Source organism: Poecilia reticulata, chromosome 18 (genome assembly GCF_904066995.2).
Source record: "Poecilia reticulata chromosome 18, P_reticulata-male-v2, whole genome shotgun sequence".
Lineage (NCBI taxonomy): Eukaryota > Metazoa > Chordata > Actinopteri > Cyprinodontiformes > Poeciliidae > Poecilia > Poecilia reticulata.
Genome location: NC_088847.1, coordinates 7524263 through 7547185, shown reverse-complemented (window position 1 = coordinate 7547185; position 22923 = coordinate 7524263). Strand labels below are relative to the sequence as shown.

The window sequence follows — 22923 nt, the reverse complement described above, 5'->3', positions numbered from 1 at the left end:
AAAAATTGCAACCTGCAGCTAAAAAGACTGGAATGGCCGGAGTTCAGTGCATTTTGGTGGTTAAAATCTAAAAATGCGTTTTTATTGCTGTTGGGAAAAGTAGGTGTAGGAGGAGCTCTCGTTATCTAAGTTTCATTATAGAGTCATTATAGGTTGTGATAACTATGAGAAGGACTTTTGTTGTAGTCTTGTGAAGAAAATGTTCTTTATTTTACAAAGTATTCTTCTTTCATCTCTACAAGTTCCAGAGCAGTCCCCATAACAGAGCCACCCTTCTTTATCGGCTTGTGTAAGCAACTGAATCTGGAGCTGCTACATCAACGGATGACAGCAGACGACTGCATCATCTGCAACAGTCTTTTAAAAGATCTGTGACACCTTACAACAGACATTTGAGAAATTTTTGCTTTCTATAAATTTGTTTTCAAGGTTGGACCTTGGATTTAGCAGTGACGTCACACCCAAATACAGAATAAGAGCAAATTCCAACGGTAAGTGAGAAAACCAAGGATAACAATGTATTTCCCTCAATTTAATCCAATCAGACCCGAGAAGGTACATTTTCCCGATACTGTGTCCACTTTTGTTGTAACAATGCTTCAATGAGATACATCCAAGTACAAATAGGACACAGACACACGCAAACACACACACACACACACACACACGCACGCACACACACACACACACACACACACACACACACACACACACACACACACACACTCGATTCGTCTCAGAAATCAACGCTTGTATATAGAATTGATGTTACATCCAAGTAGCAAGTTGGATTTGCAAGTTGCAAGACACTAATTTGTTCACTGGTGTGGGTCTAACTACAGTACAATATGATACAATGTAAGACAATCCCAGCATGCTTCATGCTGCCAACACACTCTTTGGGTCTGCTCCAGATCTAAAACTTTGCCAGTTGAAAATCTGATTCCAGGGAGCGTTCTTGACATATTTCTGATTGGAAGCTCATGAAATTCGTCTTCTGAATACACCGCAGCTGGAAGTCTGCGGTGAACTAGCTGTCGTGATCCAGTTTTGACTCATCTCTAATCCGTTTCACAAAACAGTTCAAGGCGGGATTAAGGTGCCTTTTCTTTACCGTCTCTCTGCGCTTTGTTTTATGATTCACAAGCAGGGACAAGCCAGCTTTGCCAGTTTTAACGTTGCCTGGTGATATTCCATTACTGTTGCAGTTTACTCCAACTGGTAGCCAGCACCTGGTGTGCATTAATGTATTATGTAATTAAAAAAAATGAATTAAATAATAAAAAATAAAAAATTTCTGTTCTTGTGCTCACCAACTAATTCTTTGATTCAAGTTGCTCTATGTAAAAAAAAAACAACAACAAAAAAACACTATTTCCTGATTATCCCCACACAGGGTCTCCTCCTCCCAAACCTCCATCAACAACTCTCCCCAGATGACCCTTCCTCACACCCAATCCATCCATCATTCTCTTTTCTTCAATAAAACATGAATTTCCAAATTTTTTCTTGAGAAAGTTCTATTGTACTTTCTTTTTATTGCAAAAGAAATGTGCTGGCAAACAGAACGATTCTCCAGTACACATTTATTGAGCAGATAAGGGAAAATTGCATTTCAGAAAATGTGAACATCACAGTGATGACAAATCGTACGACAAATATTTGGCCAAAGTTAATATGGTTCCATACATGTCATTTATTTGTAGTTTTAAAAGCCCTCCTATAGATGGGGAGATAAATTCTAACAAAATGTTTTGAAACGTCACCAAATTGTTGGAATGACTCATTCGGGGGAGTGGTCAGTATGTTTTTCAGGGGTGGCCATGGCCCCTTGCTCCCACCTTTAGGAGCGCCACTGCATTCATGATGCGTTTCTTGGTTAAATGTAGTCAAATCCAACGAATTTTCTCCATAAAAACTGTGGCAAAGTCAAGGAAATATTACAAAGCCGAATAAAGGAGCAATAAGATGCATTTCTGATTTACGTTTACAGGAAAAATTGAGGTTGTTTCCGTTTACAACAACATATTTGCTTTAATGTGTAATAACAATTACTTTTTATTACTCCTCGGGTTTAATCTGCGTACTTCCTTTTACTTCTAACTTGCTTCTGGTGTGATATTCTATCCTATGAGGAGACATTTAAGCTTTATTGGAACACCCTTTGTAAATCAAAGCCTTGCATTCAAACGATTAAAACGCCAGACGTTGCTATTCCTTATACAGCAAAATTGAAGAACTGACGCAGCAGCTATGAGCTCACAATGACCTCGCTTGTCTGAACTCAAATTTTTTTTTTATTTTTTTATCCGAGGTATGAACACTCGAACAGGGGAAGTGACCTAAAGCTGCTGCCTGGAGACGCTTTGAACACTTTACCAAATATGGCCACTGCGGGGCGTGGGATTCAGACTGATGCATTCACGGAAACCTCTGCCCTACGGCGACGACAATGAGCTGGAACTCCCGAGTCTACTAGGTAAGCTAAAGCTCCCCTAAAGTCACGTGTTTGTTTCCCCTTTTTCTCATAAAGATGTCATTTTGATGAACGCTTTTATTATTCTCTTTTTGCTGGACCCGGGATGTTTACAGTAGAGATGGGCGCGGTGTGGTATGCACCTCTTACTATTAAAAATTCACAAATGTATCTGTATACTACGGTACGTGGTCAGTCAGAAAGTATGTTCCGCTGTTATATTTGTGCAAAACTGATCCTGTAAAGATGGCAACAAGTAGGGTGGTTTGGGGATTCAGGTATGCGGTTTTAAAAAAAATAAATAAAAAAAATCTCACTCGTCCATTCTAGCGTCCAGTATGACAATATGTTTGACTCTTCACAATGTCGGTATAGTCAAAATGAAACTGTGTATAAACTAGGTTGTTAATCAAACCTAGAAATCGACCCCAAAGTTGGTTTCCTGTCAAGGAGGCCACAATCCTCACCGCTGCTGAACCAACCCACACCTCTCGGCTCGGAAACTGGTGATGGTCTGTGGGTTGTAGTTTTCACATTAAACCAAAAACACCGTGTGCTTGATGAAGAAACGAGGGCGCATAGAGCAACAACAACAAAAAACCGTGGGCTTTGGTTGCTCTGACGACTCTAGAATAAATAAAATGTAGTTTTGTGCTGCTTCCTGAGGTAGTTAGGCCCTAAAACAGCAGCATCAGCTTCCTGTGTGTTAATTCTGCAACGTGACGACAGGAAGGGAGCTACGACGGGATCTTAAGGCTGGTGAAGTTATTCATTTTCAGGCAAAAGCAACAGATATTGTTGCCAGGCATCAGAGGGGCCACACCTTCTTCCTGGAGAGAAGTAACAAGCACGTTTCGCTAGACGAGTTTAAAATACATAAATAAATAAATAAATAAAAATCTGGACATTTTGAAAAGAAGAATTTTGGTAAAACCATAAGCTGAAATTAAATTGGGGGAAAAAAAAATATATTCCACTACTTCATTTTGCAACAAATCACAGTAAAGTGGAACCTATTAAAATGTACACAGATTTTTGGAATATTACAAATATGGATGAAAAGTAGATTTCAAAAGTATAAATCTATTATCAGTGTTTTTCCAAGTTTGGGAAAAAAATATGGCAATAAATTCGGTATGTAAAAATATTTTGTACTTGATTCCCTATTCCATTGTCCCTACGGCATTCCTTAAATTTAACAAGAACCAACATTTAAGTTTGTAATATCTGCAAAAGTTTAGACTTTAAGCTGCATAGGAAGCCACTAATACATGCTTTTGTTCCCCTATGTTGATTTAGTGGCACACAGTGTCTTTTATGTCGGGTTTGCCAGGTCACAAATTAAGAGTTTTTCTATCGGATTCATTGATTAATATGCTTTTTGAGTTGCTCACAGAAAAATTACAAATAGATCTGATCACATTGAAAATCAAGGTAAAAATAGGGTACCACTTTACTGCATTTATAGGTGTAAATGCAGATAAATAAAGCTACAACATCATTTATTGCAGGGCTGTCAGACTCCAGTCCTCGAGGTCCGCTGTCCTGCAGTGCTTAGATGTGCCTCTGCTGCATCACACCTGAATAGAATAATTAGGTCATTAAGGCTCTGGAGAACTGATCTACCCAAGGAGGAGGTAATTAAGCCATTTCATTCCAGTGTTTTGTACCTGTGACACATCTAAAAACTGTATGTTTGACACCTGTGATATATTGCTTTTTATTCTTTTTATATTGTTTTTCTGTGAAACCTGGCCAGGATAATCCAGTTCAGGTTTTAATATGTCAAAAGTTACAAGTGACAAATTTCACTGATCCAAACTGGTCTAGGTCCCTTGACCCTTCCGCCCCACAAAAGTTTAGGTGATTTTTTGTTTTTATCTGAAATGTTCAGAATGTTTTAAAAAAACATTTAAAAAATCTAGGAGGAAATGGAAAATGATGATGAGCCAAACGAGAGATAATATGAGATACAATCCAAACATCCGAATTCTTCATTTGAACCAAAACACAGTAATGTGGGAGAGAATAATCACAGGCCAACTTGATGCATTACAATCCATGTATTTTTTTTTTTTGTGTGAAAATTGTGCCAATTCAATAATTAAATGTAACAAACATTGACCATAAAAGACAAAAAAAAAGCTTCAGATTCTGTGATTGAGATATTGGCCTGAATCAAAGGAAAAATGAACAGATTAAAAGATTATCCATATGTGTCATAGAACAAACCGTTTGTAGGCTTTGATTTTTCGCACATGGCGATGTTATTGAAGTTTAAGATGGAAATTTCAACCTGAAAAAGTGACAATTTGATTTTGGGTACGGCTAATTTCTATATCAAACACACTCGGGTCTGAAATGAGAAAGTAAAGTAAGTTTTTGAGCAATGTTGCTTCTTATTTGTATATGTTTGCCTCTTTGTCAAAAAGGACACAAGAGGGCAGTAGAGTCAACCCTGTGAAACTTCACTGCTCTTACATTTTTTGTTTAATCTCGGGGACTTTCCAACTCTTTGAAGCATTAGCAGTCAAACTTCAGCTTCCTGCGTGAACGTGTTGCATCACGAACAGGAAACCTTACTCAGTCCTGTTCCTTCAACTTGCCCAGACTCAAACTGAAGTTGTGCAGTGAAGATCGTAAAAACTCATCAGTCAGTACATTTGAAGTGTAAATTTAGGTGGTCTTTTTTTTTTATATAAGAAAGTACATCAAATTTGACATCTTAAGGGTTTAGTTCAAATATCGCAACCCTTAAGAACTAAATATGCATCTTCATTTACTTCACTATTTTTTTCTACATTTAAAACAGTGCCTCAAACTCTAGACCTTAAGGGTTGGTATCCTCCAACTTCTAGTTGTCTCTCCCCTTCAGCACAAATGGCTCCAATATTAGCTGATTAGCAGAGCTCTGTAGAGCTCGACCTGCATGCTATAGAGAGGCAGTTGAGTTTAGTTATTCAACCATGTTGGACAAGAGACGCATCAAAACGTTGCAGGACACTGGCCTTCAAGGACTATAGTTTGAGACCAGTCTGTTAGAACCGTGAGCTTCAACGTATTTTCACTGAGTTTTATAAGATAGACCAGCACGAAGTTTCTGCCCAATATGAGAATCACTTTATGTGAAACATCATAGGTTAGCGTTGAGGAGAAGAATCCGGGAGAATTCAGTAAGAGAAGCTTACAGGCTGGGAAAGACTTAAGACGGCTACAGAGGTTTGCCTGCCTTCCAATGGGAAAACAAACATACTCACAGCCAGAAAACCAGAGGAATTGTTAGCTTTAAATCAAAACTTACTTACATATTACAATGACCAAATCAAAGACCAAGCTTAAATCCAATTGATGTCATGTGGTACGACCCAAAGAGGGCAAGTTGACATGTGGTGGAAAGGGGACTGTAGTTCAATCCAAAGCTTTCTGATTGCATGATGACTATTCATCCCACTGAGCCAGAGCTACCTGCCTGGTGTTGTTCTGTCACATATTACTAGGTTCATGGTTGTGCTAAAAAAGTTCAAGCTACTGTACTCTGGACACTTGTCGAAAGCATTAACACAGTGATATTGGGTTTATTTTTAGAATTTAAGGAAACCATGCAACCAAAATTGCGTCAATTTGTTCTGATCTTATTTTTTCTGTATGCAGAGACTGACACATTCCAACAGAGGGAAAGTGCCCGACAGGAAGCCAACACAGGATCCAGTTGAAAGTCACATTGCGATCCTAGACTCACGTAGTCGATCCTGACTGACATCCCACCATGCCGGTGACCTGGTTCCCAACATCCCAGCTGCTATGGGTGCGCATCGCTGCGGTGCTGTTCACCTGCACCGCTTTCAGTGTGGTAGCAAATGGCGGCAGTCTCCCCCACGGAGGTATGGCGGACTGGTGCATCTTCAGCTGGGCTTTCAGCTTCGCCTGTACCCTGCTGGTCCTGCTGGTGGAGCAGTGCAGCCTCCAGTCCCGAATCCCTGTCTCCTGGTCCAACTTCCCCATCACAGTCGCCTGCTACGCCTCCCTCCTCTGCCTCTCGGCCTCTATCATTTTCCCTGTGTTTTTCCTCAAGAGCCAGTATGTCTCCCAGGACACGCGCGATCATCGCATCGCGTCCACGGTCTTCTCCTGCCTGGCAACAGTTGCCTACATGGTGGAGGTGAGCCTGTCCAAGGCCAGGCCAGGAGAAGTGGCAGGTTACATGAAAACTGCTCCAGGTCTGATGAAGGTGTGCCAAACCTTTGTTGCCTGCATTATCTTCATCCTGGTCAGCGACCCCGTGTCCTATGACCACCACCCGGCGCTGAAGTGGTGCATGGCGGTGTACTGCATCTGCTTCATCCTCTCCATGGCCGTGGTGGTGCTGTGCGTGGGAGAGTGCACCGGCTGCCTCCCCGTTCCCTTCTCCAAGTTCCTGTCTGCCTACGGGCTCTTGGCCGTCATCATGTACCTGACGGCCACCATCCTCTGGCCCATTTTCCAATTCGACAAGAAGTACAGCAGAGGGGGAGACCAGACAAAACTGATCACCGTGGCCGTCCTCACCGCTCTCAACTTCCTGCTGTACCTCGCCGATCTGGCCTACAGCGCCAGGCTGGTGTTTGTGAGCGCCTGAGCAGAGCTGAGACAAAGGACCCCCGGGGAGGGGGGACTGATGGTGAATTCATGACAGAAGGCAAACAATCTTCCAAATGTTAGATTGTACTAAGAAAGTACCAAATACATGTGTGTTTGTTTGCGTAGTCACAATGCTGCCTTACAGTATTTTCTGTTTTGATGTGAAGTGGCTTTTTTAAAGATTTATTTCTATTGTGTCTGAAGCAAGTATTACACAAACAAAAAACATTTAGTGTGGGTTTTTGTTCCAAGGGGTGTAACCGAAAAGGAAAAAAAAAAAAGGGTCAACACACTGGAACACAAAGGAATACCAACGGCGTTTGGACACTTATAATAACCCAACATGCAGTATTTGTCTGTCATATTTTTTACTGCCTTTTTATATTTAAATGTTTGTGATTTATGTTTGCTGATCAGAATAAAGTGTATGAAATCTTTAACTAGTCTTGGGGCTGGTGCCCTTTTTTTCTGTGGTGGTGGAAAGTGAAGCAGGGTTGCAGAAAACTCAAGGCTCTGGTATGCGAAGTGCTGTTTAATATTTCCGGTCTGAAAGAGAGAACAGGAAAACCTCTTACTGAAGAAACACTTTCTTTTAAAATAATGTTGTGCTTGAAAGATGCCAGCTTATTTTTTTTAAAACATTTTGAAGCTGTAAACAAGCAAGACATTTTAGGTCGAGAAGCAGATCGTTTATCGGATCAGATTTATGCGCTGTCGAAGGAACTGTGAATAGTGATAAAAGTGAGACTGCCTTGTGTGTGATGCAACAATTCAGGAAGTGAAACCTTTGCCACTTGTCAGAATACATGAAGCTAATTCAAACACCCTCTGCCTCTCCGGTCCTTCAGTCCTCAGCTTCTTTTGAAAAATGAATGGTAAGTCGCTATTTTCTGTAAAAATCTTTAGTGTTGTAACTGAATAGGCTTTAGTATCACATGTGTATAAGGAAAAACAGAGTTTGAGTTTTTGTGACCAGTTGATTTTCTTCATTCTCAATCAGTTTCTTGACTGTTTTATGACATGATTGACTGACTCAGCGACCATGACAGTCATCGTTATTTTTAAGGAATTTCTTTCAATCAAGGAGAAATTGCTTGAGTGAAGTTGGGTAGTTATCAGCTGAAGGCTGTTCCTACTCCGACGTGGAAAGACTCTTAAAACGAATGGGCAATACACCCGATGTTTGTTTTCCGGTCTGTCTTTTAGCTGAAAAAAGAATTATTATGATTCAGTTTCAGCTTTTTCTTTAGTTTGCAGATTTATGTTTTTGAAAAGTTTCCTTAAGCTCCCATTATAGTAGTTTAATGACATTGGAATGGACATATGGTTTTATTTTTTATTGGTGGGTTGGGAATAACTTTCCCATTGATGACTCAGCCTGGGCTAAGCTTTACTTGTGGAGGAGATTACCTTTGACTCCACTTTTCACACAGATTTCACATTTAACTCCTAGAACATAAACTAGATACAGTTTAGAAAAGGTAATTTCTTTAAATTCATTTATTGCGCATTACTAACACACACCAACCAAAACTCTATCTCTGTATGCTCTAGATCAGTGGTGCCCAACCCCCGGTCCGTGGACTAATTGGTACCGCGCCGCACAAGAAATAGTGAAATATTTCTGTTTTGTGTATTATTTGAGTCTGGAGGATCTTTTATTTTGAAAATCCTTTAACCGGATTCTCTCGGTTACTTGCGCGCCAACACTGAGCCCACAAGCAGCAAAATGAGTAAGAAACAGATCAGATGTCTTTGGAAAGTGTCTTTGCAAAGGGGAAAAGGCCCAGAGAAGAAACAGGAGAATGGATTTATCCAGGGGTGAAAGTAGGGGGTTACGGTCGGGTACTGCGTACCCCTAAAAGATTTAGCGGGGTTACGCAGTACCTGTAAGAGAGAGGAGCGGCTGTCTGCTGACTGTAAAAAGTCAGTGGATTCACTGTGCAGCTGTGACTGATTAGTTTTTCAAGAATAATCTAAAACACGACTTAATCAGTTAATAAATAACTTTTTCTCATTTCCCATTGTTTCTGAACTGTTCGTGCTTTGCTAGAGCAGGTCTGCAATACGTCGATCGCGGAAAATTTGAGTCGATCTCGGCAGGTGACAAACTGAAGGCCGCCAGGACGCTGAGACCAGCACGTCCTCATCTGATTGGCTTATCAAAACGTTGGTAACTTTATTAAAGAACAACAACAAAAAAATCAACAAAACGTGCTCAAATTAATGACCCAACAACAATAATAATCATTATAATTTCAACAAGGTGTTGCGCAATTCTGTGCGTTTCGGTTCCATTACCAAAATAACTAAGAGCAGAAGTTTAAAATTAACTAATCAACCACCGTTGTGTTTATGAGAGGCTTATTAATAATCGCAAAATATCAAGCCTGAAAACCTAATATCGTAACGGACTGAATGTTATGTTTTTACTGGTCGGCTTGCTGCATGCAGGCGGTTACCATCCATATAAATATATATATGGCCGATAGATCAGCACACCTCTTTTATATATATATATATATATATATATATATATATATATATATATATATATATATATGACATTGGGATGTCATTCGGACTAGAGAAGTGTGGTCGGATGGTTACAAAGGTTACAAAGAGAGGGAAGGTCGCCCACACAGAAGGGGTCTCACTCCCAGAAGGAACAATAGCAGACATAGAGCACAGCTACAAGTACCTGGGAATACCACAAGCAAATGGCAACCTCAATGAGGTCACAAGGAAAGGAGCCACAGCCAAATACCTCCAACGAATAAGACAAGTCCTGAGAAGCCAGCTCAATGGCAAGAACAAGATCCGTGCAATAAACAGCTATGCCTTACCAGTAATCAGATACCCTGCCGGAATAATTAGCTGGCCAATGGAAGAGATGAAGGCCACGGATGTTAAGACTAGGAAGCTACTAACCATGCATGGAGGATTCCACCCCAAATCCAGCACCCTGAGACTGTACACGAGCCGTAAGGAAGGAGGCAGAGGACTAGTGAGTGTGAGAGCCACTGTCCAGGATGAAACATCCAAGATCCATAAATACATCAAGGACAAAGCCTCAACGGACGATGTGCTCAGCGAATGTCTCAGGCAATGGGGAACAGAAGACAAGGTGCTGGAAGTACCATCATGGGAGGACAAGCCCCTACATGGGATGTACCACCGACAAATAACTGAAGTGGCTGATGTCAGGAAAACCTACCAATGGCTGGAGAAAGCTGGACTCAAGGACAGCACAGAGGCTCTCATCCTGGCCGCCCAGGAACAGGCCCTAAACACCAGAGCAATAGAGGCTCAGATCTACCACACCAGAGAAGACCCAAGGTGTAGGTTGTGCAAGGAGGCCCCTGAGACAGTCCAGCACATAATAGCAGGGTGCAAGATGCTGGCAGGGAAATCGTACATGGAACGACATAACCAAGTGGCAGGCATAGTGTACAGGAACATCTGTGCAGAATATGGACTGGAAGCCCCGAGATCAAAGTGGGGAACACCCCCAAAAGTGGTGGAGAATGACCGAGCTAAGATCCTGTGGGACTTCCAGATCCAGACAGACAAGATGGTAATGGCGAACCAACCGGACATTGTGGTGGTGGATAAAGAACAGAGGAAAGCCGTTGTGGTGGATGTAGCAATACCAAGTGATTACAACATCAGGAAAAAGGAGCATGAGAAATTGGAGAAGTACCAGGGACTCAGGGAGGAACTGGAAAAGACCTGGAAGGTGAAGACCACAGTGGTGCCTGTGGTAATCGGGGCCCTCGGGGCAGTCACCCCCAAACTGGAGCAGTGGCTACAACAGATCCCAGGAACAACATCAGACATCTCAGTCCAGAAATGTGCAGTTCTAGGCACAGCCAAGATACTGCGCAGAACCCTCAAGCTCCCAGGCCTCTGGTAGAGGACCCGAGCTCAGAGGATGAAACAGACCACCCGAGGAGGGTGAGAAGGGAATTTATTATGTGTGTGTGCTGATCGATCAGCCACCGATCATAATCGGCCGATTTCCGTGAAAAAGTGTATGATGGGTTATCGCCGATCACGGTCTCTTGTTGCCAATCACACAAACCGATCCACCTGCATCTCATTTCTCAGCCTGCCTGTGCAGCTGGTCTCCTCTTTCCTTCACACTGCGCAAGCGCGCAGCAACAAATCCTAAGCGATATGTAACTATAACGCACTGAGTGAATGGGAAAGTTTGCGTGTTGCGGCGGAAAACCCTACCTACCTACCTACCTACCTACCTACCTACCTACCTACCTACCTACCTACCTACCTACCTACCTACCTACCTACCTACCTACCTACCTACCTACCTAACTAACTAACTAACTAACTAACTAACTAACTAACTAACTAACTAACTAACTAACTAACACACAGACACACACATACAAATCTGCTTGTTGTAAAACAAGCAGATTTAAGAGCTTTAACTTTTAGTCATCGTATTTGTCATGCTGCTTCAAAGAGAGTTGATTCAAATCTTTGCGAAATTAAGCAAAATGTGTGAGAGAGAGAGAGAGAGAAAGAGAGAGAGAGAGACACATTGTCTCCCGCCATTCATCTGCTGCCTCCCGCTGCTCCTCCGCCGCCGTCTCCAGAGTCTGCCGCTGCTCCTCCGCCTCCCTGTGCTCTGTCCTGCCTCCGCTTCCCTGTGCTAACCCCCGTGCTCCCCCCAGCAGGAGACTAAAGACCCAGTCTCCTGCTAGGAGACTTTGCCCCCTGCATCAGTGCTGCCCGCCGGACCCGCCTCCAGGGTCCACCTCTGCCTACTGGATCATTTCAGTGGAGATTTCAGACTGTGGCAGGAAGCCGGAGTGCCCGGAGAGAAACCTGCAAACAGGAAACCTGTCAAATCTTTTTACCTTTTGTCCTCTGGTGTCTGATCATTTCCTTTCATAAATGTAAATGAAACCGTTGTTGGACATGTCTTCACTGCAGTCACTGTCTGCAGTGAAGACATGCTCCTTGTCTGCCTTCATGGTTCGTTCTCCTTTCATTACATAACAGTAGAAGTCTGTCAGCTTTGGGTCCCCACAGATGACGGAGGACAGGTGGTACGTCTCCGTCCCACATTCTGCAGGGACATCGATGGTCTGAGTGACTTTTGTTTGGTACCTTCTGGTCAACCTATGCAGAAAAAACACCAGGACCTTGTTATCGGTCAGGCAGTGTTTTTTCTGCCAGGGTGACCCGCAGCCTGAACAACGGCGTTTGCAAGCCAAATCCAACCAGTATTCAAGCAGTATAGATATACTGGTTGAAAATAATACCGGTGGAAGGGCAATCATGGCGCCGTTGTTCAAGAGCCTGAGGGAAGTGGCTCCACAGTTAGAGCAAGAGTCGTTGTCGTACAACTCTCTATCTGTGTCGCCGCCAAACGAATCCAGCCAGACCAGCACAGACTCCAGCAAACTTTTGATGTCATAGTCCTTTCCCACGCCTGATGGCAGCTTCTTCTCCTTCAGCTCCATCAGAACTGGGGAAAGGTCTATCTGACAAAAATGTTTGCCGGGCTGACGGACAGCTGAGAGGATGAGACTCCCACAGCAGGGGATGGACGATGCCTCCAGAAAAACCCTTTCCCGAGCGAGACACCGCTTGGTGATGCTCAGGTTTAGGATGCTCTGGAAAGCAGCGTTCACCCAGCTGTTCTGGAGCTCATCGGAGAACTTGAAGAAGTTCTCCTCCGCTTGTCCTTGTCCTGCAGATGTCCTCCCTACATCCAGCAGATCTGAGCCAACGCTATCTACTGAATTAACATCAGGAGAACAGGAAACCTCGACATCAACGGAAACATTTGCATTTAGAGGTGGATTGTTGGATAAATGAGCAACTCCGTTATCTGAAATACAAAGTTCCCCGTCCAGGGAACTTTGTATTTCAAAGGACCCTTTGAAAGTGCCCTTCAGAGGACTCTTCTGTACGGAAAGCGATGGGACCAGCGAAACCAAAGCTTTGGCTGTCACTTCAGCCACAGCTTTGGCTGCGAGATCAGCCGCAGACAAATCTTCCCCAGCCGGGTTAGATTTTTCTGCGACTGAACTCACATCCTCACGGTGTACCATTGTCTCCGAACAAACCTCCCCAGCCGGGTCGGTTTGTCCAGAGACAGTACTGTCATCCTCTGTACTGTCTCGTACAGAGGACGAGATGGAGTCCGAGGTCCCAACATCCATCGCCTTTTGAGAACAAACCTCCCCAGCCGGGTCGGTTTGTTTTTTGGAACTGGATGGAAATCCTTTCCAAAACAGATCGTCCTCTTCATCCTGATCGTTTTCTTCTTTGGAATCCTTCCCTGGAAAAAAACGATTGCACACTTTCTTCATCCCAGTCGTCACGGCATATCCGATGCCCCAACCAACCGGGAATATCAGGGGAACAAGCGCAGTCGCAAAACTAAACATTGTTGCTCTACACAAATCTGTAACTCCAAGAAGTGTCTGGATCCTGACTGATGCTTAGAGATTCCAGCATTCATGCATTAGAACTGCTTTGATCTACTGTGATGTACATAATGTCATCTATGACCTCATCAGTGAGCTCACTGGACTTCTGGCTCAACATCTTGCTTCTGATCGTTGCTATGAAAATGATCAGATCAGCTCTGCATGACTCAAGCTGACATAAATACTTAAATAAAATGGTATACTTTTTATTTATTTAACATGGAGAAATTAATAGATTTGTAGATGATTTAATTTTTGCTTTTGTGGTTCTCCATACCTGCTTTGGTATAAATGGTCTGAAGCCTTTTATCAACTATTATTTTAAATTAGTGTTAATTCATTAGGATTATTAATGTATTAATCATTGCACAATGCTAGGAACAGTCTGGGACTTGTTATATTTATTTGTATTCATTTTTGCACACGATTTAATGCTGTGACTACTTTACCAAACATAAGAAACAAAAGCAGAAGAGCAATCTAGGCATGCACTTATACATCATTTTATTCAGGTCCAGAACCCAGAAGTTCTTGGCTTGTGTCATTCAGGAGCCTTTTGGATAAAAGTGCTTCATGATTGTATTTCAAAGGCAGATTTCAAGAACAACTCGGGCAAGAGTTTGGGTCAGGTGCTATTCCGGGATGTAGACGTGTGTAGGAATCTCCACGATGTCAGTAACACAGAGTAGCATGCCTTAGTAGGTGTGTGTGTGTGTGTGTGTGTGTGTGTGCAAGTAAAATGCTCGCTACCTTTCTTTCTCTCTCTCTCTCTCTCTCTATATATATATATATATATATATATATATATATATATATATGTGTGTGTGTGTGTGTGTGTGTGTGTGTGTGGTGACACTAGGTGGAAACTGATTTGGTGAACTTTTAGCTTTAATAGGTTGCCCAACAACGCCACCCTGGGAATTTCACCCAGGGAATATTTCCTTTGGTTTAAGGCACACAGGTTCAGTTATGCATCCATTAAAACATCTGAGACAGTTTCAAAATGATAAAAAACCATTTATTAAATTATTTTTAAAATATTCTTTTCTTTTCTTTTGTTTCTTTTAAGAATGAAACAAAAGAAAAGAAAAGTCAAAGAAAATAGAAGAAAGTGCAGTAGCTGAGGTTACCGGCCGGAGGGGGCGCTATGGGGTTGGCATCCGCCAAACACAGCAAACCAAAAAAAACCCTTTAACACACCAGACGCAGTGAGACAACCCAAACTCAAAAATCACAGCACGCAGAAGAGGAAGACACCGTCACCACACCAACACCGCCACCGGACCTCAGCAACTGCAAAACAACAAAAGAGAAGCAGTTAACCAATATAACAATCTTAAACCTAATAAGAAAAACAATATCAGCCCGACTAAATAAAGAACAAAAAGGGCCGTAAAACAAAATGAGTAAAGAAATAGAAAATCAACAATAGACAATGCAAATTAAAACATCAGGACCAAGCGTGGCCCGCTTGTCTCGCCACAGCAGGAGGTGAAATGGGTGCGCCGATGCCACACCCCAAACACGCTTCGATGAAGGCGGATAATGCCGCCGCAGTCCAACTTTAAAAACGATTGTGTAGAAGTCCGGGAGACGAACTCAGAGCAAAGCAGAGTAGATCGGAGCAGAACAGTTAGCATTTTTATAGTTAACATTTTTAACTGAATAAACATAATAATGACCTTTATATTTAATAATAAACATTTCCACATATCATCTCCGATATCCATCGAACTCAGTTGCGTGATATGTCAGCTGTTTGGGATTCCCCTCTGTTCTGACGTCACCGCGCTTTTTGATTGGCTACCCGTCACATTCAGCAGGTTGTGTTCTCGTTCCCAGACAGGAAAAACCCCCACAGGCTGCGATAAAAACTCCAAGAGAACAATATTGGGTATATTCAGGATTTAGCGGGAACACCAACACCCCCCCACCCCTCCCACCCTCCTCCTGGGCCGCAGCAAAATTTTCCAAGTCTTGACCGGTCCGCGGTAATAAAAAGGTTGGGGACCACTGCTCTAGATGATCAAAAATCCTAACTTTGTAGAGGAATTGCGTCGGATGATGATGGATTAATGAATTAATGAATTTTTTCCATTACTTTCCCTCTTCATTCCAATAGAAACGATGAGGGGTCTGCATAATGTCTCTTGCACTTTGAATTAGGACATTTTTGTGTATTGTTTTTTGGTCTTTCAAGAAGTTATGCATACATGTAACACTGAAAGACAAATACTATTTTTACACGCAGTAAAAAAAGTATGGAGGACGCAAAAAATACAATTAATCAACTTTATTCTCTCTTGCTTGCAGAACCAATTAGAATGGTCCTCCTGGGAAAAACCGGGTCTGGTAAAAGCAGCCTGGCCAACACGATATGCGGAGACCAGCTGTTCACGACCAACCACACGATCAACTCTGAAACAAGCCTCTGCAAAGCCATCACCAGGCCCGTCGGTGGGAGAAACCTCACGGTCATCGACACCCCGGGTTTCTTTGACACAGACCGGCCGGAGGAGGACCTGAAGCCTGAGATAGTGAGGTGCATCACGGAGTGCGCTCCTGGGCCCCATGTGTTCCTCATTGTGCTCAAGGTGGAGAAATTCACAGAGCACGAGAAGGCCGTTGTCGAGAAAATCTGCACGTACTTCTCTGAAGACGTTCTGAAATACGCAGTGGTGGTGTTCACTCATGGCGACCAGCTGCCTGACGGGGCCCAGATCGAGGAGTTTGTCGGGGACAATATGCTTGTGAGTGAACTGGTGAAGAAGTGTGGCGGCCGCTGCCACGTCATGGACAACAAGTACTGGAACGATAAGCCACAGGAGGAATACAGGAGCAACCCGTTCCAGATGGAGAGGCTGCTTCAAACTATTGACACGTTGGTGGAGGGAAATGAGGGCAAATGCTACACCAATGACCTGCTGCAGGCGGCCGAGGAAGAAATAAAAGAAGAGGAGGAGAACATTCGACTGGCTTCAGGAAACCTGCCGGAAGCAGATATCAGAGAAAAGGCCAAGAGAAGGGTTGCTGATAGGCTCTTGATCAGATGTACAGCCCTTGGTGTTGGCGTTTTGTTAGGGGCGATGTTTGGTGTGGTGGTTATGGTTGGTGCAGTCCTTACTGTTTTACAGGAATCTTCAGAGCCAGTAAAGCTGAGGAAGGCAGTGGGCAAAACAATTGCAGCTTCAGCAGGGATGGCATTGGGGGTAGGAGGAACGGCACTAGGGGGCGGTGTGGTACCAGCAGCGACGTGTTTGACCTTTACAGGAGCAGTTGCTGCAACAGGTGCGGTTAAAGGGGCTTTAGCTGGATACGATGTGGCTGAGAGAGCAGAGACTCCAAAGGAAGCTGCACAGAAAACAGCAGAGGCTGTGAAGAATGAGGCACAGGTTTGCTTAGATGCGGTTCACCAGGGCTGGAACAAAGTTATACAGCCAAAATGTGAAAAGTCAGAGGAGGAGAAATCATTACTTCGTGACAAACTTTACTGAGGTCACCTTCCAGCATTAATTTTTGTTGCAGGAGGAAACTGGACTGGAGGGATGATGTGTCATTTATGAAATCTAACTATAAATTTTACGCTGAGTACACTTAAGCTTACAATCATTTCTGGCCCCTGTACAGATTTGTCACGCTCATTAATATTGATTAACATGTTGATTATTTTGCTTCTGATCTTCTGGTCATAATTTGTGTAATATGAGAAAATCAAAAGCAAGGAATCACATTAGAGCTGAGAGCATGGAAAGAAATGCTAAAATAACAATTGATGTACTCTAATAAAACCATAGCAAGAATTACAAAGCATAGATCCACTCAGTGCAGTCAAACTAAAGGACATTTGTTCAGTTTTCTTGAATGAAATTACTTTGAAGGAGGATTTCGTAATTTCATTAGTAGAGATAAGTAGGAAGTGACAATGAAATCCCGTTAACGTTCCAGATGTACATACGTTATGCTTAAGAATTTGATAGTTGTCAACTGTAAATTTCTAAATGTCCACAAGAGGGGGTAACAATTTAAGTAACAGTGTTAAAGTGAGCACAATTGCATAAGAAAGTAATGCCCAGGCTAATGTTTTCATGGTCCGTACACAATCCTGAATCCATGGTTGGGAATGATGGAGAGGAATATTACAGTATTACAGCATAACATTAAAACAGTGTTTGCTGTGGATACTGTGGCCTGTCAAACTTCTACTGTTCCTGAGGCTGATGATGTCCATCCACCTGATGACTTTGTGTTGCAAAAGGGAAAAACTCAGAAACCTGTTTGCTTTTTGTGCAGGAGAGAGGTATAGAACAGAAATGAAAAGAGGAGTGTGGCTATATAATTTTTTGTTTTATTGCCATTTCTTAGATATATTCACTTGTCTTCCCAGACATCTGTTAATATACAGATAAATGATTACATCAATCAAAGCAAAAAGAATATTATTTCAATAAAAAGTAGGAAAAAAAAGGTTAATGCCCGGTTAGCATAATCTTGATTGTATAATTCATTTTGAACAAAACACAAACGTCTTGCACATATTTAAACTATTTTTGACATGTTAGGATAAGTAAAAGTTGTAGTTTGACATTGACATGGTTCTTTCACTTTTTATACTCCTATTCTTCCAGACCAGAAAATGAATTAGACCAGAGGATGCTTACTTATACTTATCTACCGACCCTGAATAGGAGTATCTACTTTATATACTTTGGATCAAGATTACTAACTTTTTCTACTTTTGCTCTTTCCTTTGGTTTGTTACTTTGTTTGTATTTCCTTTCAATTCCTGTAAAGCACTTTGTATTGTCTTGTTGCTAAAAATGTGCTATTTATATGTAAAATTACCTTTACCTTCTAAACTCTTGCATATTTAAAAAGTAATTTTGCATCTTTACTGTGTCCAATGTAGCTTTTTGTCTGACAGAACTCACAAGATTTCCCAACATTTCATAAAAGCCCAAGACCGCAAGATGTCAAAAAATTCTCTTCATGCTGTTTCTGATTAACTGCACCCTTCAAAGCAGTCAGTGATAACAGCATGGCCCTTACAACATGCCTTCTGTTGTCTATCAGAATGATTCTGCTCACACTTCGTCCTCCCTGACTGCTGAACTCCTTCACAGCCCTTATTATAGCCTCAGAGCAAATATCAAGAGGAACAGCAAATACCCCTGCACTGTGAAAGGGCATGGTTAAAGATTTGGACCAAAATGTTTCTGAAAAGACAGAAACCCTGTCACAGTGGTCTAAATCCTCCCTAGTAATGTTTACCAAAGTGTCTGTATCCAGTGTGGAGATGTCACCCAAACACACTATCACCTGGAGTCTATTTAGAACATTGTATACTACAACTGTACTTCCTTCCCTCATACTTATAAATGGCAAGTTCTCATTTAACCATACATTTACATCTACATCCTCCTTACAATGTTTCCCACCTGAGCTGTTGTCCTCATCTTCTGTGGTCTGACGCGCTTTATCGCGGCCATTGGATTGGAACCTCTCAACATTGTTTAACATAGTTTTCCTCTGACTAAAACCCTTGTCTTCTCTGGGTAAATGTGGCTAAATTTCAGCACAGTGGCAACCTCTATTTTAGATGTACGTAGTCTGTTAGTCTAGTTCACACTTTTTACCTCTTGGCAGCACAACTGAGGCATGAGAGAAGTTTAAGCTCTGTGTTGGAGACAAGAACAACCAATGATTACAACTTTAGGTAACACTTTATTTGAAGGGGTGTGCATAAGACTGACATAACATTGTCATAAACATGACATAACACCTGTCATGAACATAAAGAAGTCTTTATGAATGTTTATGACTGTTGTCATGAAGTGTCATTTGTTAAATAATGACACTTTTAATGCAAAGTTGCTCTAAAAGTTGCATTGAAAGTTCATTAAAAATGCCCACTTTGCATTAAATTATCATAATTTACAAAATCATTGTCAAAGCAAGACAATGGCCATTTCTGAGATCCACAACACGCTTTGATCTCTTAGGGACTGCTTTCTGGTCTACATCATGATGTGCTTATTGTAAACTGTTGGCTTTACAAATTATATTCCTGCTAAACAGGAAACCATCACACTGGAAAATCAGTAGGTAGCAGAAAAATATTTAAAATAGATTTCAAATATTACTAGTCCACCTGCACCAACAACTTTACAAAAAAAGTCAAATACATTCATAGATCAAGAAACACGCAGAATTCCTCAGACAAGAGAACAAGAAAACTCCCAGAAATGTGAACACAGTTATTTAGTTGTTTCTACACTGCAAAAACTGAAATCTTAGTAAGATTAAATATCTTAAATTAAGGAGATTTTTCTTGTTTTCTTTCTGCCAAGATAATTTTTCTCACCAAGAGGGATTTATGTTAGAATATTTTTCTTATTTTAAGTGTTTTTGTACTTAATTATCTCAGTAAGATATAAAAGCTTAATATTAAGAAAATATTACTTATTATGAGTAAATATGTGCTAGAATATAGAATATCAATATTTACCAATCAAACTGAAAAGTCAGAGGAGGAGAAATCACTACTTCATGAATTTTTGTTGCAGGAGGAAACTGGACTGGAGGGATGATGTCATTAATGGAATCTAGTTGTACATTGTCAAACTAATCTGATTGGAATAAAGCATAGATAGATGAGCTTGTTAAACCTATATTATATTACACAAATATAGTTTTTTTTTATAAACAGGAGTAGATTATTTAAACAATATATAAAGTAGTGACTAATAGCTAAGTCAGTCCATCCATCCATCCATCCATCCATCCATCCATCCATCCATCCATCCATCCATCCATCCATCCATCCATCCATCCATCCATCCATCCATCCATCCATCCATCCATCCATCCATCCATCCATCCATCCATCCATGTGTAGCCCAGTGGTAAACTGAGGTTGCTGTAATTACTGTACGTTGAGGTTAATAGAAATCTTACATCGTCAAGACAAGATACAAGTATATTAAAAGTAAATTCTTGTTTACTCAGGCATACATTGATGAACTACTAAATGTTTAGTATCCTTCTTCCTGAAAGAAATACATTGGTATTTTCCTTCACCTTAATAGTTAAATAATATAAAGGTCACTATTGAGTAATTACCTTATTTGGTGATTAAAACTATTGTTACTCAGCTATTATGTAAATATTGTAAGAAAAAGAAGCAGTGTGACGCAAGCTGCACTGTATTTTTTCTGGTCTCACCATTTTATTGGTAAAGGGGACAGTTCGTCCAAGGCAGGACTGGGGAGTGGTTGTTTTGTTTTCCTTAAATCTTAAAGAGTGTTTACAGCTTACCGTTCAACGGGTGATTAACAGTGAGGGTTCCCTGTCACCTTAGTTAATAAAGTGAAGCTGAATGATTTTGCCTGAAATTCTGTTTCTCTGGGTCATATTCGTTACAAACCAGGTCAGTGGTATTGTATACATAAGGGTGTACCTGATTGATGTCGAACCCAAGCACCCACCATTTTAGTTTTCCTCATAGAGTGGTTTAGGGTGCTACACATGTGTATGAGAATACAGCCATCAGTTGTGTAGATGTCAAGGGTTTCAGGAGTGTGACGGCTGTGGGGAAGGAACCCGGTCACTGGAGTCTTTTATTGTGTACTCTGTCACAATAAATTCAAAAATGTTTTTCCCTATTTCAAGGTTTTTCCTCAGAGCTCACTTCCTGTAGATGTTCTCTATGACAGGAAGTGGTGCTTTGCTGATGGGCTGGGCAGCTTTCACCACCCTCTGCCTGCAGCAGCGGCTTCTGGTCCGAGGCGGAGCAGCTCCCTTACCAGACTGTCATATAGTTCATCAGGATACTCTCAATGGTGCAGCAGTAAAAGTTCACCAGGATGTCTGAGGACAGTTGGTTCTTTCCCAGAGTTCTCAGAAGAGGCACTGGTGAGCTTTCTTGACCAGCTTGGAGCAGCCACTTGTCCAGGTTATATATAGGTTATATATATATGTTAAATTTTGTGAATTGTAATTTCTACCAATTTATTTTTCTGCTTTGGACAGTTAGAATATATTTAAGTTAGTTTAGAACCAAAATCTGTAATTTATATATTTACAATTGTTTAGATTACTTTGTGACTGTTTGATGAATCATCTGGTGTGTTCTTAATTTGAGTTATTAAGAACACACCAGGAGCTGCACAGTGGCGCAGTTGGTAGAGCTGTTGCCTTGCAGCTAGAAGTTTCTGGGTTCGATTCCCGGCCCCGGTCTTTCTGCATGGAGTTTGCATGTTCTCCCTGTGCATGCGTGGGTTTTCTCCAGGTACTCCGGTTTCCTCCCACAGTCCAAAAACATGACTGTTAGGTTAAGTGGTCTGTCTAAATTGCCCCTAGGTGTGAGTGAGTGTGTGTGTGTGTGTGCAGTACAATTACTGCCAAACACTCAGGCGCTGAAGTGCTGGCAGCCTGCTACTCCAGGATGACAGTGTTGAATCCCAGTGTCCCTACTGTCTGTTTGGTTTCTTCATTCTTGACCGACCAGGAGGGAAAAAGTCAGATGCAAAGCAAAAATGTCAACAGCAAATTTCAAGAAAGTATTTCTAAGAAAAAGTCTAAAGTCCCACTAAATCTAAAATTGTCATAATTTTACATACTTTAAGTTCAGTGTGCTCTTAGCAAGCCATGTGTTCAGAACCAACTAAATTTGTAGATTCTTGTAAAATCCTGAAGATTTTTCCCAACGGCTGAAGACAAAACAACCTGCTATCATCATTATAACTCAACTGGGAGACTAGTTGATCTAATGAAAAGATCTGATTAAATAAAAAGAATCTACATATAGAAAACATGTCTTAAGATAAGCGTTCTCTGAATATAAAGAGATTATTCCTGTATACCTCTGATTTTTGTAACACTTTGGTATCATTTTTTACTTCTAAGATATAAATTATCCATCAGGAACTTATACCCAGTCTCGCCTTAACATCACCTATCCCAATTTCAGTTGTTCCTACCAATTCATTCTCGATCTTCAGCCTTCCCTCTGTTGATGATGTCACCAAATTAATTCAAAAATCTAAATCTTCAACCTGCCATTTAGATCCTCTTCCCACTGTTCTTGTTAAAGCGACCCTCCCCTCTCTGTCCCCTCTCGTCACTAAAATTATACATTCTTCCCTTACTACTGCTGTTGTTCCCTTGGCTCTCAAAACTGCAGCAATAACCCCAATACTTAAGAAACCTGGTTTATATCCCAATGAACTCAATAATTTTCGTCCTATCTCAAATCTTCCATTTATTTAAAAAATTCTAGAAAAGACAGTTGCTGCTCAACTCCATTCTCATCTTTACAGCAATAATTTATATGAACAATTCCAATCTGGCTTCCGTCCACTCCAC

At 41.5% G+C, this 22923-nt stretch overlaps 2 protein-coding genes across 3 annotated transcripts; both read left to right on the top strand.

Moving 5' to 3' along the window:
- Positions 1-2344: 2344 nt before the first annotated feature.
- LOC103480351 (myeloid-associated differentiation marker homolog) lies at positions 2345-7533 on the top strand. 2 transcript variants are annotated; one of them, XM_081599017.1, is made up of 3 exons: positions 2346-2479; positions 3988-4113; positions 6128-7533. In XM_081599017.1, exon 3 carries the CDS (start codon positions 6243-6245, stop codon positions 7089-7091), a length of 849 nt encoding a protein of 282 aa, XP_081455143.1. In that variant the 5' UTR covers positions 2346-2479; positions 3988-4113; positions 6128-6242; the 3' UTR covers positions 7092-7533. The 2 variants fall into 2 exon arrangements, with proteins under 2 accessions (XP_008433463.2, XP_081455143.1); XM_008435241.3 differs by lacking the exon at positions 3988-4113 and having other exon boundaries at positions 2345-2479.
- Positions 7534-7633: 100 nt separating this feature from the next.
- On the top strand, positions 7634-18504 carry LOC103480350 (GTPase IMAP family member 7-like). The gene is made up of 2 exons (XM_008435240.3): positions 7634-7968; positions 15874-18504. Exons 1-2 carry the CDS (start codon positions 7962-7964, stop codon positions 17052-17054), a joined length of 1188 nt encoding a protein of 395 aa, XP_008433462.2. The 5' UTR covers positions 7634-7961; the 3' UTR covers positions 17055-18504.
- The last annotated feature ends 4419 nt before the right edge of the window (positions 18505-22923 follow it).

Coding starts and splice junctions, on each gene's coding strand:
- LOC103480351 (XM_008435241.3), top strand. CDS start 6,243: ATGCCGGTGACCTGGTTCCCAACATCCCAGCTGCTATGGGTGCGCATC.